Source organism: Gossypium hirsutum, chromosome A06, assembly GCF_007990345.1.
Source record: "Gossypium hirsutum isolate 1008001.06 chromosome A06, Gossypium_hirsutum_v2.1, whole genome shotgun sequence".
Lineage (NCBI taxonomy): Eukaryota > Viridiplantae > Streptophyta > Magnoliopsida > Malvales > Malvaceae > Gossypium > Gossypium hirsutum.
This window is the reverse complement of record NC_053429.1, coordinates 99,750,066-99,770,548: the sequence shown is the minus strand read 5'-3', so window position 1 is coordinate 99,770,548 and position 20,483 is coordinate 99,750,066. Positions and strand designations below refer to the sequence as shown.

Here is a 20,483-nt window from a genome sequence, read left to right as displayed (position 1 = left end):
ATTTGTGCGAGTTACTAAATCCGGGTTAAGTCCCGAAGGCATTTGTGCGAGTTACTAATTCCGGGCTAAGCCCGAAGGCATTGGTGTGAGTTACTAAATCCGAGTTAAGTCCCGAAGGCATTTGTGCGAGTTATTATAACCGGGCTATGTCCCGAAGGCATTTGAGCGAGTAGCTATATCCGGTGAAATTCTGAAGGTATGTGATTCGGGAATGAGCGATCTTGCTGTAAAAATTTCAGTTAATACGCTTGTAAAATCCCAACAATGAGGTTTGTTTCGTATGTGCATTGGAATAGTTGATTCCCTTCGAATAATATTCGCTTAGTCGAGTAATGAGCTTCCGGTATTTGGCTAAGATGATCCCTTATGTATGAATATAGGGGTTGGAATGTGAAGTAGGAATGATTTGAGAATATGTATATATGGGATTATCCGTTTAGTTATATGAATGCTATACTTCAGTTGTGCTTAAATTCTTTGCTCAAGACTTACTAAGCATTTAATGCTTACTCCGTTTCTTTAATCCTCTGTTTTATAGATTTTGGTTCGTCAGCTATTGGACTCGGGAATTTTGAAGTCGAAGTCGCCCACACTATCAAAGCCCCTTTCGGTATACTTTTGGTTGAACTTTGAAATGGCATGTATAGGACTACCGATTTTTGTTGTGGGTCATGGACCCTTTGGATTTGTATAATTTTGGATAGCCATGCGAAAATGGCTTATATAAGTTTTGAGCATAATGTTATAATAATTTGGTATGGGTATGGTTATTGAGAGGTGTGGATATGCTTGACAAGGATTGGCCATTGGAATGGTTAATCACTATCATAATTTGTGCTATTTATGCTAAAAGGGCTAGTTGAATCATGGAAACTATGAAATAGGTAAAGTCTACCTTAAAGGCAGATGCTGACAGCAGCAGTGGTGTAGATTTGAAAAATCATTAAAAATAGTAGGAATGGAATTAAATAGTGAATAAATTATTTAAACAAACCTTGATGAATCTATTTTCATAGGAAAGTAATGAAACGATCATATGAACAGTATGTTAAGAGATATTTAAGTTTTTGTGAGACAGGGCCAGAACGGTTTCTGGATTCCCTGTTCCGACTTTGGAAATTCATTATAAATTACCCATAGATAATTAGAAGTCATGCCATATATCCATAGATTCCTTTTTGAGTCTAGTTTCTATAGAAATAAACGGCATCAGTATTGAAGCTCTGTACAGGGAGATATCCAAGTCGTAATGTGCAAAGGTCAGGGTAGTCGAACCCTGAAACAGGGGAGACTTTAACTAATAAACTGTACTAATTGGCTCGACAAAAAATTCTAGAAAAAAAATTTGTAGATGGAAAAATGAGTCTAGTTTCAGGGAAAATTTATGAAACTGATTTTCGAGTTTTGGAACTTAAGATATGATTTTTAAGGTGACAGTGACGCAGTTAGCCAACTGCCTGGAAATTTTTAAAATGGACTGTGGAAGTAAATGAATTAAGTCGGTTAGCACCTCGTGTTCGACTCCGGCAACGGTCTCGGGTACGGGGTGTTACAAAATTTCTTCATGAAACTTTAACACATACTTATTTTCATATTCTAAACCTCATAATGATCATGAAATAATTATTTTAACATCGGATTTGTGGTCCCGAAGCCACTATTCCAACTAGGCCATATTTTGCGATGTTACAATATAAAACTTTAATAAATCATAAATCAGGACTTGTCATGTCAAATCATCAAGAATAAAACAAGAATAAAACTAGATGCGGAAGCATACCTGAATCCGTGAATTCCTTGAAAATCTAAGATCTTAGGGACTTGATCTTCCAAATTAGTACACAAAAATTCAGAGAATATTTGCTCTCTTTCCTAAGGATGGGATATTAGAAAAGATATTGTGTGTGTAATTTGAAGACCATAAACCTAATATTTATAACCTTGACATATTAGTTCTAATTCCTAATTAGCCCATCATTAATTAGAATTTGATTAGAACTCAATTACTAGAGTATCTACACATATTTGACCCATACTTTATTTAATAATTAAAGCTCAATAAAACTCTAACCAAATTAGATCATTTTTAATTTGGGCTAACCTATTATGATAGTAAATAATAACATGTAATTACCCTTATTATATATGTGATGTCCATATTTTCCAACACAATTTTCTTTGCACCTTCTCGTGCAATACTCATAACAAAATATTTAATTAACATTCCGTACCAGACCTCTTTATGATGCCTCATTACAAAATGTCATAATCTATCTAACTAAACTTTATGCTCTACGTAGATAATTGTTTCCCTTAAAATATTATATTACTATATTTCTAGCCTAAGACTAGGATAACACATAAAAATTAGTTTCTACATCAACCAATTTATAGCAATTATGTGTCCAATAACGCATATGTTGTTAGGGTTCATTCTATAATTAAGTAATTGCGTCTCAAGATTATCCCTCACTTTTTTTTTGCACTTGAGTCCTAACACAAGTTGTTATATGATAAGTCGAGACCATTTTTATTGCACCAATTATACCATTAGTTACTATTACCATTATCACTTACATATGTTATTAAATTGATAATTTCCTAAAACTTAACATATAATTTAATCACCATATTTATCAATAATAAGCGCTTACCTATGAATGTTTAAAAAATTTAAATAGCAGTCACATGTTTACATAATATTTAAAAAAATCAAGTCAAGTTGCTTACAATGATTTATTGAGAAATATAGTTTAATATTCCAACTTTATACACCACAAAAATATGGATAATTATTTAAAATAATGTAACTAATTTAATTTATAAATAATATTATTACAAAATATTTTAATATTATCTTATTAGTGTCAATAAAATATCTTTACATTAACTTTGAAAACATACATAATATTTTAAATAGATCTTTTATAATAAATCTTTATTATTCATTTAAATATTAATTATTTATAAAGATGAAAATGGAAAAAAAAATTATAAATTTACCTCATTAACTCGGCGTTTCGGAATTGAAATTGATCAATACGTATTTTTGTAGTGTTTGTTGGATTATTATGATGGTTTAGGATTACGAGAAATAAGGGGTTTAGCAAATTTTTTTTTTAGGATTTTTTTTACTGTGTTCTGATTTTTTTTTTCTGCTGTGAATTTCTTTTGGGAGGGGCCTTTAGAGGCTTATTTAGTGGGATCAAATGTTTAAATTTTTACGTGTGCTTATATTGTCTTGTGGAGTAAAAATTCTTTATCTAAACCAAAAAAAAAGTGCCTAAATTGACATTCCCTTTTTTTATTTGGACAAAAATTTTACCTTAAACCCTTCTTATCACCTTATGCTACAATAAAAAAGATTGATAGAGAGATCAAGACCTAAATTGGCACCTTCTCTGTAGATTTAAGTCTTTACACCGATCATTTTTAATATATCAAACATAGCATTTGAATAAATAATTTTGAAATCATATTATTTTAATAATAAATTATTTTTATATTATTTTAATAAAATTTCCCTTTATTTTCATTTATGTAAAAAGCATATTCAACTCCATCTATAAAAATGGAATCCTATGGAAAATCTAGACTCTGACATAACGTACTTTTCCTTAATAAAAACAGTACCAATTATGAATGAGAAAATAACTTAAATCTAAAAGAAAAAATGATTACTTAAATTTCACATCTTAATTTGAAAAATGCTTACAAAGGTGAGTCGAGAATGGAGAAATAAAAAAACCATGTCCAATGAAGGAAGAAAGTCAAAATTTTAAATCAATTTTCAATAAGTGACGCAGGCTTTCACCCATTTAAAATCCACTTGTCTCTCGATCATTCAACTTATCGGAAGAAAATGACAAAGTAGAAAGTCAGTTACGCGTTTCAAGTTGTATGTACGTGTCATCACTGGGTGTGGTAATTAACAATTGATACTGATACAGCTAAAAGCTTCCCATATAAAGGAAAAGTCAATACTAGAAAAACAAACCTAAAACCTACCCTCACTTAACTAAATTTATTGTCACGGAAAAGTGCACCAACACTTAGTTTAACAATAAAATACAGATTAACTCTATCAGATTATCATTCAATTTTTAAATTAATTTTAAACTTTAAAACATTTTAAATAAATTTTAAAATGTAAGTATTATATCAACTAAATTTTTGTGTTGATTTATTTATCAATTTAGATGTTAAAATTTAATCTGAATCTATCTTTATTTCAAACATATAAGCCACATTGTAAACATCTGTTCGTAGATAATTTAGATTTGAAAAGTAAAAAAATAATAATAATAAAATTTAAGAGGGTTATTGTTTTTAACACGTTTGATCTAAATTTTTTATGTGATAATTATACATGCGTTTAAAATTTAACCCACATGCTTTAAATATACTCCACATTAATTTTAAGTTACTATTTAATGTCTATATTAATACTAGAATGGAAAAAAAAACCTAATTGTAGAATCTCAAGTTGTAGTCTATTAGTTAGATATTCATTTTCTCCAAAAATAGTCTAAATTTGAATCATCGATGTAAAAAAAAAAACTTAATTGTAACAATATTGATAATTTGATGATTTTTTACAATATTCTAAAATTTAGAATGAATTTAGAATCTGGATCACACCAAGTGCAATTAATCCAAAAATACACTTGTAGTTTGTGAAAGACTAAAAGCTTTGATGGAAATAAAAATAACCCCCATAAGTTTCGAAAAAATATATTATAAAGATTATAAAAGCATATAGAAATTATTAAAAATATTGTCAAAATAATACATTGTAAATATACTAGAATTAAAATATCACACACATTATTGAAACTAAATTGAAAATTGGCACAATTCATTGTCTAAACTATTCCACACTCCACTGTGGACAACCAGTCCAATGGACTTAATTATTCTATGCATAAAAATATCTTAATTTTACTAAATTATTTATTCCAATGCATTATTTTTAAATAGTTAGGTTGAGACATTTTTGCCATACAATACAAATCAATAAATTATACAATTTTCTTTTATTGTTCACGTACTCTCTTGATTTAATAATATAAAATTATACCAAAGACTAACTATAATTAAAAACGATATTTTTTTAAAAACATGAGGATGTATAACATCGATACAATAAAAATGTTTGATATTTATTGAAATGTTAACATGAGAAGTACAATAATAAAGTAAATCAATCCAATCTCATGTTAGAATGTATGCCACATCAGGGTGGTCGATGGTTGCGAGCTAGATTTCTTCTCGGTTCAACCTCTGGTACAAGTTGTGATACAGGCTGTGGTACAAGTTGTGGTCTCAGCCTCTCATCTTCTTTGCCTTCGTTCATAGTTGACTGCGATCGGTTGCTCTTCGGTTGCCATCTTGCATCCTCCTATCTGAAATAAATAATTTATTGAAAAATCATATCAAACTAAGATAAAAAAAGCGAAAAAAATTAATAACTAATATTTCATCCCTGCCGAGTAGTTCGAGTTTTGATTATGAATTAAACTGAATTTTCTAATTCGAATATATGATTAGTGTAAATACGATGTTTTTAAATTTCAAATTAAATAATTATTATTTAATATCTTAAAAAATTATTAAAAATAAATAATATATAATAAACTTAAAAAAGTTTAAAAAAATCCTAAACCTATAAAATCCAAATAATCCTATTTAAAAAACTCGAGCCCTAAAAAAAATCAGCGAAAAGCACTTCCAATGAGAAATTTTTTCATATGATTTATAGAAAAAAACTTCTAGATGATAACCTTTTCAATTGATTTGACAGAAAATACTTTCAAAAATTAACCTAATCCCAATTTCCCAAAAATAATCTATTCATGTAATTTTTCTTTTTAGCATTTTTAAGTAAATTAATCTGCACATGAAAAAGTGAAAGAAACTCAAAAAGCTTAAAAATGAAAAAGAATACCAAATGGAGGAGGAAAAGGCTAAGAAAATAAATGTTTAAGAAGAATGCAAAAAAGATCCAACACTAGAAAATTATTATTTTTATTTATTTATTTTTTATGGTCTTTCCTTATTAATCTATGCTTTAAGTCTCTAGCTTGCTTCATCAAAATCCCATCTATTTAAGAATGTTGATTCGATGAATTCAGTTGATTCGATTTTTATATAAAAATAATAGAATAAATTAATTAATTTATCTAAACTGATTAAACTGAATCAAGTTGTAATCGAATTAACTGAATCTCTTTGTGAGTTTTTGGCTTCTATTTTTTCATAGTTCTTCAGCTTTTACTTTTAGATTTTAATTTTAATTTTTTAAACAAAAGCCTAAAGCATGTAAATAAAAAATAACATTCTGGCTTAAGTTGAACCAGAGATGGCTAACCGGCAACAACAATGCAAAATTACAAAGTTTTAAGTGCTAAAAATAAAAATACCTCCTCAACGTCTCAAAATAATTTTACACTGTGAAAAAATGGAAAATAAATGCTCAACAAGGTAGCTACCAACAGCTGAAATTGTATGACATGTTATTTGGTGTTGCTTGCATTTCAGCAATGTTGAAGCAAACCACACACGTGCAGTTCTTGCAAGACAGTGTAACCATTTCCGCCACTTGCTGTCAGATTTTGACATATAACTGTTCTCGTGCCGATACTTAAGGATACTACGTACGTATATGTGTCCAACAAAATATAGATATTCAACTTCTTTTTCTTCAAGATTTTAGTATTTTAAAAAATTTAAATGTCGGTCACAAATTCTTCAAAAAAAAATAGTTAGGATTTTTATGGTTTTAATTCAGGTTTAGTTCTAAAAATAATTATTTTAAAATTATTTTTGAATAATTTTATTATAGGTTTTGTTAATATTTATTTTTTATACAATGTATAAAGTTATTCATACTCTCTTCTCAACTTGTAAATAGGATAATAATGCGTTTTAATATACTCCAACTCACGTCCTCTACATTGGCAATAATATCCATATTAATCGAACTAAAACTCAATCAACATGATTATTTTAATTATTTGATTAGCTAGAGTTTAAGGCACTTTTGAATATAATAAGAGGTAAAAGGACCATAGAAGTTTTTCTATTACTTGTCTTTTCTACTAAAAAAGGCAAATTAGTATATGTACTTTATATTAAAAAGAAACATGGTCCTTTTTATTAAATATTTCATCAATTTGTATAGTTAAAAACTGATGTATTTAATAAAATAATCAGACAATAATAAATATACCTCATGTTTGATTTGCGGTGACCTTATCTATAGAATGGATAAAATTTTTAATAAAATGACTAATTTACTTTTTTATTTAATGTACGGGAATTAATTTACTTATTAAAAAATATTACATGAACTTTCATTTTCTTTTTACCTCAAAAGGAAATATGCCAAAGTTGCAAAATCAGTAAAGATGAAGGAAAAAAAGTGAAAGAAATTAAATAGATGCTAATGCAAAGTATTGAATTAATGTAACACTAAACAATCAAATTATTTATATATAAATTAATTCATTTCTGAATGAAATTGATGGGAATATACAAGGCACCTCACAAATCAATTGCCAACATTAGTAGAAATTTGTTTTCAATTCTGTGCAACCAAATCAAATCTATCCTTCTGGATGCAAGAATAGATCATACACATAACATTAAGTCATCTAAAGGGGAGAAAAAATAATATTAGCTTGTTTTGTTTTTTATGATACAAAAATAGAGAAAAAGCTTACCCTTTTTACTTCAAAAATCATTCTCACTCTCTATTCCGAATCCGGAGGTAAACAAGAATCAGCGGTAGCAGCGGCAGCAGCGGCCGCGGAAGCAGTAGACTGTGACTCCTCCTCCATCAAATTCTCCAACCCAGGTTTTAATTCCCTGTTATAGAACTCCTCAAACTCGCCTCGGTCCCCTCCTTTCTTCTTAATTTCCACAACAACCAAGGATGGCGTTAGCTCGAATATCTCAGCTGCAATGGTCAAAGGGCCTTTCTCCCCTTCCCTAGAACCCTCCAAACTCACTCTACAGTCCTTTTTCCTCACTGTAAAACGGACAACCTTGGCTATCTCTTCCAATTTCGATAGAATTTTGGAAACCGGTGCCCCTGTCACAAACCTTGACCCTTCCCCCCCTTCCTCAAACAATCCTGATAGATTGAACCCAGGGGAAAAGGATATTAGATCAAACGCATTTAAACTAGCTGGCCTCGGCAATGAACCAGCTCCTCTCCTAGTATCCAACTCCGACTCCGACTCTGACATTGATGAATGGTCCGTAGCATATGACCCGACGTCATCATCGGCCTCTTCAACGCTGCAAAACTTATCATCTTCAATGTAAAATCTAATATGTTTAAATCCCTTTTTAAACCAACGGTTCTCCATGATTTCCGGAATCGTTATCCTCGTTTCCGGGTTGGTATCCAGAAGCTTCATGAGTAACCGAACTAACTCGGATGAAAACCATCTCGGACACCTGAACTCACCTCTGTAAATCTTCTTATACATGGCCATAATGTTTTGATCGTTAAACGGCAAATACCCCGCCATCAAAACAAACAAAATTACACCACAGGACCAGATATCGACTTTCACCGCATCATATCCTTTCCTCCCTAAAACTTCCGGTGCCACGTAAGCCGGGGTCCCACAAAACGTATGGAACAAACCGTCTTGCCGAATCTGATCCGACACCGCGCTCAACCCGAAATCCGAGACTTTCAAATCCCCGTTGTCGTCGAGGAGTAGATTCTCGGGCTTCAAGTCACGATGGTATACGCCGCGGGCGTGACAGAAATTGACGGCGGAGATTAATTGCTGGAAGTATTTTCTAGCGACGGATTCTTTTAATCGGCCTTTGGAAACTTTGTTGAAAAGTTCACCACCACGTACGTATTCCATGACGAAGTAAATCTTGGTTTTGGTGGCCATGACTTCGAAGAGTTGGACGATGTTGGGGTGGCGGACCCGGCGGAGGATGGAGATTTCGCGCTTGATGTGAGCGATTAAGCCACCTTTGAGGATTTTTTCCTTGTCGAGTACTTTGATGGCTACGCTGTCACCGGATTTAACATTGTAGGCTTGGTAAACTTTAGCAAAAGCGCCGTGGCCGAGGAGTTTGCCCAGCTCGTAGCGCCCTAAGATAAGACCTTGGCCACCGTTGGAGTCTTTCTTCATTGCAGTGGGGACGGAGGTGAATGCCATTGTAATGGTGATGGGTTAAAAGTTTGGTTATATGATAAAATGAAATTTGAATGGTTAATGAATAACCATTTGAAGGAGGAAAACTGTGGGTGTTTTTCGTTGAGACTAATTTTGTAATGCTTTTAAAGAAAGAAGATGCTTTTAAATAGGAAGAGAACTCTCTTCCTTCCTTCCTTTATTTGTTTTAAAGAACAATTTATTTAATAAAAAAATTATTATCATTTTCTAATCTCTCCTTCTAATATTAGTATACATGTAATGTAAGGTTGCTTTCAAGAATTTTCTCAATAAATTAGATTTTATTCTTTAAAAGATAATTATTTTCCAACTATAAATGGCTCATATAAGAAATTATTATTTTTTTGATTATAAGAATATTATTGTGGTTGTTTAAAAGTATTTATTTAATTTTTTTGTTAAAATATAGTTTTGTGTGAGTCAGATTAAGTGAAGTATTTTCAATAAGTTACCTTTTAAGATTTGAATTTGGTTTAAATATTTCTCAAAAAAATCTCTTGTACTTTTTTGGTACAATGACAAAATATTTTTATATTTCATAAATAACCTTAAAAAATTGCTAATTGCTAATTGTTTTTGTTTTTTATTTTTATTTTTATATTTTTTTATATTTTTATCCAACCCTCTTTAATTACTTGTGAAGTGTAAAAATTTAATAACAGTATACTAACATATTTTAATTATCAGTCAAATTATTTAAATATTATATTGTAATTATAGTTATATTTGTAACTTAAAAGAAATTATAGAAAAATCATTATTTTATATAGTGAGGAAGACAACGGAGAAGGACATTTTGCATGTACTTGAAATGAAAAAAAGAAATCAAATCCTAATATAATGTAAACGTATCTTTTAAAAACAAATTCAAAAATCACTAATCATTAGGATGTAACGATTAAACGAGTCAGAAGTAGGCATTTTTTCATTCAAAAACATAACATAATAAGAGAATATATTTTGTAACAGTTAATGCAATCTAGGAGGTGCGATCCAAATATAATAGGTGGACCCAAATTCAATTGAGGTTTTTTTTGTTTTCATTTTTTTTATTTTTTGAAGTTTCAGTTTAAAATAAAGACTTGATTTCTCCAAAGTGTTCGATTAAATTTATTTTTTTATTTGCTTAATAAAAATGAGTTCAATTTTCATATTTGTTTTTAGGTTTACTTATTTATTTATTTATATTTGAGTTTGAATCTAAAACTTTCAATACCGATTAAAATAACAAAAAAAAAAAAACTCAAACTCAAACTTACTGAAGCTAAATTATTTATTATTCGCTTGAGTTGCTCAAAATAATAACCAAACTAAATTTGAGCCTTTCTTTTTCTTTTTTGAAAATGAAGTATTTTTATTTAACAAAAACACCCACAGCTTCATCTATGATTTCCGCTTTATTTTTACCCTTAAAAGTAGATATTTGGTGTTATTATTTGCGAAAATCATACTGTGCATTATTTTAAAGAACATAACTAACTATAAAATAATTAAAAAGATTTATTATTTAGTTTTAAAATATACTATGGATATTTGTATTCTTCATAAATTTAGAATTTAGCTCTTAAACTTTTATTTTTAGAAATTTTGTTTCTCTACTTTTCAATTTTAAAATTCGGGTTCAATTGTTAATGTTTTTTTTTGTTAAATTTATTGGTGTGGAATTTTGAAGAAAAAAAACAATTACTTGGTAGTAATGTAACTAAAAGTAACATTCTAATTAACATAAATTTAACAAAATAATCTTAACAATTGGACCTAAATTTTAAATTTTGAAAAGTAGAGGGACTAAATTTTGAAAAATAAAAGTACAAAGACTAAATTCCAAATTTACAAATAGTACAAAGACCTATAGCATATTTTACCGATCATTTAATATAATAAATAATTTAAAATGATTATATAACTAATTAAAATATTTATAAATTTTATTATACATTGTAATATTTTATTAAATAAAATTACATATTACATATTTTTAATAATTTCATAAAAATAAAATAATTAAAAAACTTCTATTACATACTATATAATTGAGATTGTTTTTTTGTTTATTTCTGTTAAGTGTCTTTAAATCTTTGATGGGAATGTGACCTTCCAATTAAAAAAATGATATAATAGTAAATTTAGCCATAAACTTTTACATATTATATCGATTTAATTATAATTTTTAAAAAATTAACACTCAAAATTTACAAATGATATCAATTTTATCATCAAAATTTACCTTCCTCTTTCATTTCCCCATCGCCACTACAATCATTAACTCCACCTCCACCTCCACCTCCTCCTATTTGGTTCAACCGTGGTTGTTAGATATTCATTTTTTCATCTTCTGCTTTTGAATCAAATGAGTTTTGCGTCTTTTATTAAATCTCATTTATTTCATGTTACTATGCAATCAGAACAAGAGGATTTTCAAAAGAAAAAAAAAGGATGAAAGAAGAGGGCGTGAGTATATGTGTATATCTGTGTTATATCCCTCCGCTACCTGAACATGTGTCAATAAGGCATAAGAGGCTGACTTTCCCTTTGACTTCACCTAAGGTAGTGTCCTAGTAGACCACTTGTCTAGAGTAGAGGAACGACACCCTTCCCTTATCTAGATCATCCACCAACAAACACCCTTGACAAGCCTTCTTACTTCTCGATAATAAGAGATCGCATGCTTTTAGGTGTGAGCTCTCCTTAAGTGTAAACACCCGCTTTTAAGTGTGAGCGCTTATAAGCCGTTGCTTCCGTACCACCATTAGTCGGTCATTTTTCAGTCTTTTTTCGACTAGTTAGGCCGGGTTTTGTAACACCCCATACCTGACCCGATCATCGAGTTTAAGTTATAGGATGTCATATTTGTTGCGGTAGCAACTATAATCAAATATAATCAATTACTCATATTTTTTGATCAATAATACATAATACATGCTTATTATGTAATGAATAATCATTTTGGGTCAAATACGAGCTTATGAAAGCTTAGTACTATCCTAGGATTTAATAAGAACCAAAATGTAAGGTTTTCAAAACACCTTAGACGAATGTCGTGGCTACTGGGGCTTGGTGTCATAACATTGAAAACACCAGCCAACTTTCTAACATGAGGACCATTTTATGAAGTTTTCAAAACAAAATAGGGTTGACGTCGCAACCTCAAGCATGTGATATCATGATGAGCAGTACAATGTCAGAACATTCATGTAACAACCCGATTTTAGGGCTAGTCGGAACTGTAGTTTCGAGACCACAAATTTGAAGTCAAAAAAATCATTTTATTGTTATTTTATAGTCATAGCATGTTTATATTAGTGCATGAAAAATTTGATGAGTTAATTTTGACGTTTGTGAGCTCAATTGTGAAAAAGGACTAAATCCTATAAAGTGCAAAAGTCTTAAATTGATAGCTAAGGGTGTTAAATTGTTAAGAATCTTAATTTGGGGGTCTTTAAGGAGTAAAAAGACCCTTAGATCTTAGCTTGGCTGGCCATGGGAGATAAAAATGTTGAAAAGTCAGCATTAGGTAATTGGATGACACAATATGTAATAAAATAATGCCTAAGCCTAGCTATCATATTTTCTTTCATTCTTTCTTCATTACCACCGATTTTTCAGCCATTCTTGGGGGATTTGAGCTTCAAAAATTTTAGAAACTTATTCCTCTTGCAAATAAGTGATTCACATACTTTTTGTTGATGATTTTTGCATTTTTAGACCTCTTGAAGCACGAGCTTTCAAATGAGGGGACTATTTTGCAAAATGGTTGAAAGTCTAGGGTTTTGCCATGAGAGTAAATAGGTTGTTTTCTGAAATTTTATGGAATAATATGAGTCTTGGTTGTGAAATAAACAACTTTTGTTAAGGGATTTCTCATGAAAACCCTAATTGAACCATTTTGTAAAAGTTGGTAAAATAAATAGTAATGTTGTGAAATATTGGAAATTTAGGGTTGTCATAAGAGAGATAAATGGTACGTTAGGCTTGGATGATAAGGAAATTCGATAAAAATTGATTTTCGGACCTAAGGGTCAAATGGTCATTTTGCAAAAATTTAGGGGCAAAATGGTCATTTTGCTATTGAATGCCTAGATCGATAAAATGATTAAAGGTGTGAGTTTTGTTATTATAGATCAAGATATTAAAAATCTGAACTTAGGCCGGGGGAAGGCTCAGCAAATTGATTAGACTGACTAATCGCCATAATTTGTAAACCGAGGTAAGTTGTGTGCAAATAACACAACTACATTGTCATTATATGTGTTGAATTGATTTAGCATGAATTGCTTGATTGTGGAAATGAGAATGTATGAAGACAATTGAGATAGTAACATTCCTAGTTGAACCATAGGAAATAAATCGGATATTTATGCCATGACATATGGGTTATTGTGAGTTAGTGTAAGACATGTCTGAGACATGGCATCGGCATTGAGACGAGAGCTAGTGTAAGACATGTCTGGGACATGCATCGGCCTTGAGATGTAAGCCAGTGTAAGACATGTCCGGGACATGCATCAACTACGAGATGAGCCAGTGTAAGACCATGTCTGGGACATGGCATCGGCATCACCCTATGTTTGAGGCTTAATGAATATCCGGTAGTGTTCCGAATGGTTCAACAGTGAGAGTTATGGTTTAAGATCATGAGAAAAGTATAACCATGTTGTGAGCAATACAGGTACCTATTCGTTATATATATATAAGATGAGAGTTCGATATATGCTATATGGTGGGTATTGGATAGTGATGAGTAAGTTATGCTTATTCCTACTTTTGTATTAAGAGAATGTTGTTAAATGGTAAAGTTGTTGTTATATATATTTGTATGCTTCTTACTAAGCTTTATGCTTACCCCCTCTCTTATCCATTTCCTTATAGTGTCGCCTAGCTCGGGGATTCAACGAACGTCGGAGGCTACGATCACACTATCATCTAGAGCACTTGGTATAGTTATAATCCTTGTTTGGTGTATGGCATGTATAAGGGTAGACTTTAACATTATGTGTCATTGAGAAATAACTTAATGTTTTGATTTGGAATAAATCCCTTTATTTTGTATAAGGCCATGAATAATGGTAAATACTCATTTTGATTTATAAATAGAAGTTGATATTTTCATGGATGAGTAAATTGCACAAATGAAATGTTTTCCATTGTGACTATTTTGGCTATGTGATGTACCCTTGTTTTGGCATAGAGTGATTTATGCAGTTATGTATGTAAGGGTGACAAAGAGGCTTGGTAAATAGTCTCATTTTGTCCACACGGGTAGGCACACAGGCGTGTGTCTAGGCTATGTGTGACACACGGTACGCCACATGGGCGTGTGATCCGACCGTGTGTCCCCTGCACGTAAAAATTTGCAAGTCAGTATGCATGGTAGTAAACGCACGGGCAGAGACACAGGCGTGTGTCTCAATCGTGTGAAGGACACGACCTAGCACACGGGCATGTGCCTTGGACGTGTGACCCTTAAGAATTGTTGACATCAGAAACAGAATGTCTAGGTTTTTGCACACGGGCTAGGACACGGGCGTGTCATGGCCGTGTGAAAGACACGTGTCATGGCCGTGTGAAGGACACAAGCCAGGGACACGGGTGTGTGCCAAGCCGCATGAAAACCCCTGTAGATGTGAATTTAGAATTTATTCCACATGGGTAGAGGACACGGGCGTGTCCCTGTATTGCTTAGGCCGTGTGAGCCACACGGGCCAACAGCACGACCATGTCGAATTGGTCAACGGGTGTGTCACCCCTCCCACACGGGCGTGTGCCCCTGTGTCTAGTAATATTTTTTCGAGTTTGTGGGAAGATTCGAATCATTCTCGAATGGTTTTAAATGAACGTTTGGAGCCTCGTAGGCCTTTGTTATTAAGTTCTTGATAAAGATTGAAAAGTTTTAAATTTGACCTAATTTTGGTGACTCGAAAATGTGAGAATGTATGTGTTCAAGTTGGGTAACGCCTCGTATTTCATCCCGGTGTGGGGTATGGGTGTGGGGTATTACAATTCAAGTTTTAATGTTGCGACATTGAAAACAAACCACTAATCCCTTGTTTCCAATGATTTCCAACAATCACAAACAACTATATTTGGCCCCTAAGGCTATTAGCCAATCGTTCCCTACCGCTAAATATGCAAAAACATCATTATCAACTCATAGCTTTATTTAAAAACATGTTTATAACTAAACATAAGTGACCACAATATGTACACCAACCAACTAGGTCATTTCCAACATGTAGTCTTCATTCCTAAGTATATGCCATTTTACAAAATGAAAAGGGATTTACAAACTTTGATCGATTCAATTGCAGTAGCCTGGATGCCAACTTCTCTTTCCCAAGGCTTCGAGAATACCAACGCACAGAACAAACAAATCGCACGTTGAGTAATAGGGTTTAGTGGTACATTGATAATTCAAAGCATAATAACACAAGCATCAATAACACATTTCAAGCCAATACATGTATATAATTGTACACATAATATCTAGCCAACCTATGTCTCAATTGTCAAACTTGTCATCTTTAATCCAAATATATAAGTGTGCACATATCACATACTAAAATCATCCTACTCCAACCACAACATGTATGATCACTTCAATTTACTTATAAATAGTTAACTATTCATAAATGACACCAATTCAATATCATCCAACATCAAGCATACAAATATAAATTTTTTTCCATATATTACTTATAGTATACCATTTAAGTTGGACATATAATTTATTTCCTGTTATCACATTTTCAACTCATTTTTGGAGTCTAATGACTCATTCGTGTTCGTGTCAACCCGCAAGGCTCGATTTAAATTGATTCATGTAATTAACAACATGCTTCCAATCATTCCAATTCACATATATACATAATTGGTTCAATAGCATCAAATATCACCATATTCATATAATTTACCAAACTTATAATTTGCAACCCCTATTAACCTGATTCAGACTCAGACGGATACTCGAATCGTCTAACCATCACACCAGACTGGCACCATAGTGTATCATCGGAAAATTCGAAGTAGGGTAACTGACATGTAATGTGAATACTGGCGCAAAAAAATGTATTGGAAAACGAGGTGCATCTTGGCACATAGGCACATAACTCATACACAAAGCAATCCTATGCCATGCCAACTATGTAACACCCCTTACCCGTATTCAATGCCGTAACAGGGTACGAGGCATTACTGCACTTATCACATGAACAAACATATATTTTCGAGCCACAAATTTTTTTCCAAATAAAAACCTTTTACGTTCAATCATAAAGTCCCTAATACGAGCCTACGAGGCCCAAAACACGCTTTGGAAGTGGTTTAGGACTAAACAGAGAACTTTAGAAAATTTTACAAAACATAGAAAATTTTCCAGTAAACAGGGGTCACACGCCTATGTGGGCAGGCCGTGTGTTCGATTTAAAATTTATGATTTTTCATTAAATAGGTGCAGGCTTTACATGCCCAGGACACACGTCCATGTCCAAGGCCGTGGTCCTCATACGGCTAAGACACATAATTGTGTCTCTGCCCGTGTACTCAATATTGGACATTCTGTTTTGCAAAAATTAGGGTGCATGGGACACACGGCCTAAACACATGCCCGTGGGGCAAGCCGTGTGTCGCACATGGCCTAGACACATGCCCGTGTGGACAAAAATAAGGCTATTTACCAAGCCATTTTTCCACCCTTCAATGCACACACCTACACAACATAACATAGCACCAATCTAAGCATATGCATACAACTAACATCCACAACCAAGACATCAACACATCATTCATGAAAGACATCATTTTATAAATATACTTATAGCCAATATTAGCCCATTTCCAATGGCCTTATACAAAATGAACTATTAACCAATATAAGCCAACTCATTTGGCCAAATCAATTATGACACATAACAAAATGACCAAGTCCCTTATACATGCCATAACTCAAAATGTTGAATTCATTGGTACCAAAATATTTATTGATAGTGTGAGTGGATCTCCGACGGTCTCTGAACCCTGAGCTAGCTTGGTGACACTATAAGACAAGGGAAAGGAAGGAGGAGTAAGCTATATAGCTTAGTAAGTTCCTATGCAAATAATAAGCATCATAACCACACAATTAACATACAATTAACATGAAAAAGATTAGCATGAATGCTATCAAAATCTCGTAGTCATAACTAACTCAATCACAATCCTACCAAGAGTTCATCACATATCGAGCTCATTACTTATGAGTTTTACGTACCTACCTGTACCAACTCGCAACATAACCATATCCTTTCACAACTTTGACATTCCTGTTGAACACTCAGAATATTAAAAGATAATCGGAAATCTTGCACACAAGTGCCATATATGTAGCCGAAGCTACCTCATATCTCATAATACATATGGGCTCGTTTTTGAGCTATTCACGGGCCTGCTCATACAAGCTGTCAGTCAGGACATAGCTACACAGTGCTACTCACACAAGCTATCAGACATCCGCAACATATGCTGGACTACCCAGCCACTGGTGGGACATACGAGACCAGCACCCGGATTACATAATCGCATATATACATGGGTTCCTAGTGACATGTCACTCGTATCCTATTCTATTCCTAAGGTTCAACCGGGATTTCTCGTTTCTCAAAACTTTGTCGAATACATCCAAAGAGTTAATCACAATTCATACAATATTAAAGATTTAAAACATAAATATAACAATGCATTATTCGCATACGAACTTACCTTGGTACAAAAATAGTAGAATTGGACCTAATCGTCAAAAACTTTGGTTTTTCCCCCGGATCTTGGTCCGAACCTCATTTTTCTTGATATATATAATAAATTTAACTCATTTAATACACACATTATTCAATTTAGCCCAAAAATCATATTATGGAAAAATTATATTTTGCCCCTCATGTTTTACATTTTTACAATTTAGTCCTTAGGCTCGTAAATTAAAATGAATTCAATTTCTTCAAAACCCAAGCCTAGCCGAACAATTTTCATACTTATACCAGCCTGCATTTTTCACTTAATCACACTTTTACTACTTATTTTATAACTTTTACAAATAAGTCTTTTTTGACATTTTTACCGAAAATCACTTAGCAAAAGTTGTTTATCTTACAACTAACATACATTTTCTACCATTAACCATCAAAATACACAAATATCTATCATGGGTAAAATTTTAAACTTCATCTTTATTTCAAATTAGTCCTTGAAATAGCTAGATTAGGTTACAAGGATATCCAAAACATGAAAATCATTAAAAACGGGACTAGAACGGACTTACAATCAAGCTTGGAAGCTTGACAAACCCTAGCTATGTCTTCCTTTTGTAAATTTCGGCCAAGGGGGACTAAATTGATGAAGATGAAGAGTTTGATTTAGTTATTTAGCTTTATTCAACAAATGACCAAACTGCCCTTCATGCGTAACTTTAAAATTTCACCTAATCATGTCTATTTTTGTCCATCAAATTAAAAAATGGTCTAATTACCATCTGAGGACCTTCAATTTAAAATTTCATAGCAATTAGACACCTCTAGCCTCTAGAACACACATTTTGCACCTATTACAATTTAGTCTTTTTAGCTAAATTAAGTGCCCAGTTGATAAAATTTTCGAACGAAATTTTCACGAAACAATTCCATGAAACTGTAGACCATAAAAATATAATAAAATAAATCTTTTTACGTCAAATTCGTGGTCTTGAAACCACTGTTCCAATTTGGCCCTAAAACGGATTGTTACAACTCTCCCCCCTTTAGGGATTTTTATCCTCGAAAATCGTACCAGAAAATAGGTTTGGGTATTGTTTTCTCATAGGTTCTTCAAGTTCCTATGTAGCCTCTTCGAACCCATGTCTTTGCCATAAAACTTTCACTAGGGCTATACTTTTATTTCTCAACTATTTAACTTCCCAAGCTAAAATCTTGATCGGTTCTTCACCGTAAGTCATATCAGATCGAGTCTCAATCTCTATTGGTGAAATCACATGTGAGGGATTAGAACGGTATTGTTTCAAAATCGAAACTGAAACACATTATGAATCCTTTCTAACTTTGTCGGTAAAGCTAACCAATATGCTACTGGCCCTATTCTTTCAGTAATCTCATATGACCTATTGAAACGTGGACTTAACTTCCCTTTACGGCTAAATCTCAGAATCTTATTCCACGGAGATACTTTTAGAAATACCTTATCACCAACTTGAAATTCAATCTCATTTCTTTTCAAATCTGCGTAGACTTTTGTCTATCCAAAGTGACTTTCAAACAGTCACGGACTACTTTTACTTTTTTTTTGGTTTCTTTAACCAAGTCAACCCCATGAATCTGTTTCTCACTAAGTTCTGTCCAATACAACGGAGTTCGACACTTGTGGCCATACAATGCTTCATACGGTCCATCTTTATACTCGACTAAAAACTATTGTTATAAGCAAATTCGACTAAAGGTAGAAATTTCTCTCAACTACCTTCGAACTCTAAAACACAATAGTGAAGCATATCTTCGAGAACCAGAATCATCCTTTCAGATTGACCATTGGTTTGTGGATGAAAAACAGTATTAAAATTCAACTTTGTGCCAAATGCCTCTTGCAACTTTTTTCAAAACCGAGACGTAAACCCGGATCTCTATTCGATATAATAGAAATTGGTACTCTGTGCAATCTCACAATTTTAGCAATGTACAATTTAGCTAGCTTACCAAGTGAGTGGTTAGTATGTACCGAAATAAAATGAGCCGATTTCGTCAATCTATCAACAACCCAGACAACATCTTTCTTTTTAGGAGTCAAAGGCAAAACCGTTACGAAGTCTATCGTAATTCTATCCCATTTCTACTCGGGTACCATCACTGGCGGAAGTAAACCCGAAGGTACTTGGTGTTCGGCTTTTACCTGTTGACAAATCAAACATCTCGAAACAAACTCTAAAATATCTTGTTTCATACCTGGCCACCAATACAATTTCTACAAATCATTATACATTTTCGTACTACCTAGATGAACTAATAAACAACCACTGTGTACTTCAAGTAAAATTTTCTGAATAAGTTCATCATTCTTCGGACACATGCTCTATTTTGGAACATCAATCAATCTTCTGAACTGATCCGAAAGTCTGAATCACTGCCTGATTCACACTGAGCTCTTTTAGCTTGCAATTCACTATCATTTTTCTAAGCTTCAGAAATTTGCTGAAGAAATATCGGTCTATCTCTCAACTCGGCCAAAATTGAATCATCATTAGAAAAAGTCAATCTCGTA

General features: G+C 32.5%; 1 protein-coding gene across 1 annotated transcript; it reads right to left on the bottom strand.

Moving 5' to 3' along the window:
* Positions 1-7,486: 7,486 nt before the first annotated feature.
* LOC107962258 (CBL-interacting serine/threonine-protein kinase 12) lies at positions 7,487-9,418 on the bottom strand. Its single transcript, XM_016898574.2, has one exon. It carries the CDS (start codon positions 9,192-9,194, stop codon positions 7,755-7,757), a length of 1,440 nt encoding a protein of 479 aa, XP_016754063.1. The 5' UTR covers positions 9,195-9,418; the 3' UTR covers positions 7,487-7,754.
* Positions 9,419-20,483: the final 11,065 nt, after the last annotated feature.

Coding starts and splice junctions, on each gene's coding strand:
- LOC107962258 (XM_016898574.2), bottom strand. CDS start 9,194: ATGGCATTCACCTCCGTCCCCACTGCAATGAAGAAAGACTCCAACGGT.